This window comes from Penaeus monodon, chromosome 20, assembly GCF_015228065.2.
Source record: "Penaeus monodon isolate SGIC_2016 chromosome 20, NSTDA_Pmon_1, whole genome shotgun sequence".
NCBI lineage: Eukaryota > Metazoa > Arthropoda > Malacostraca > Decapoda > Penaeidae > Penaeus > Penaeus monodon.
This window is the reverse complement of record NC_051405.1, coordinates 14,397,819-14,398,578: the sequence shown is the minus strand read 5'-3', so window position 1 is coordinate 14,398,578 and position 760 is coordinate 14,397,819. Positions and strand designations below refer to the sequence as shown.

General features: G+C 43.9%; 1 protein-coding gene across 1 annotated transcript in view; it reads right to left on the bottom strand.

Moving 5' to 3' along the window:
* Positions 1–760, bottom strand: part of LOC119585647 (protein Aster-B-like) — a gene marked incomplete in the record, with an annotated part of 119,378 nt that overhangs the window by 67,095 nt on the left and 51,523 nt on the right. The window contains 1 exon segment of the mRNA XM_037934320.1: positions 196–726. Within this exon segment, the coding sequence (XP_037790248.1) occupies positions 196–726 (531 nt within the window).

The window sequence follows — 760 nt, the reverse complement described above, 5'->3', positions numbered from 1 at the left end:
GAAGTAATAGGCTGCATTAATCTTTTTTTTTTTTACTCATCTTATAAATGATATTTCTGATAAACTCTCTGGTGAAATTTAGATCTAACATTTTCACTGTAAGGCTTCTTAACTAATATGTCCCTCCATGTGGCTTCTTAACCAACTGTCTTTGCTAGAAACACAGGACAGTATAGAACAGTTAATAAAATTTACCTGAATCTACCCTCTCCATTTTCAGTAGGTGTGGGCAGGGTGACGTGTGTTATTGGGGGTATGGTGGACAGGTCAAGAGGAGTTATGCCACCAATGGAGTTACACTGGGCATTGTTTACATCTCCAATTGGTGTGGAAGTGCTGATGATGGTGGACACTGGCATCTCGGAGCTGTTACTGACAGCGTAAGTGAGGTTGGCATTGGTATTGGCGTGGCAACCTGAAGGAGTCATACTGGACGTGGGAGGGGACTGGAGAGAATTCATGTGGGAGAAGGCATTTGTGGAGGCTGATGAGGAAGAAGATGTGGAAGATATGGTGGAGGTAGAAGCAGCAGCAGATGTTGAATTGCTCATGCCAGTGGAAACGGTGTTGGTGTTGGACAAGGGGTATGCGGACACAGAGGTCACCAAGCGATGGGAGCTGCCAGATTTAGTGTAACATACTGGCTCTCCATCCTCTTCGTTTATTGGCTGACTCAATATCGTGCTTCCAGAGCTCGACATAAATATATCCTCAGACGATTTCCATCTGAAAGTAAAAGATACTTGTTAGACTTTGTCAC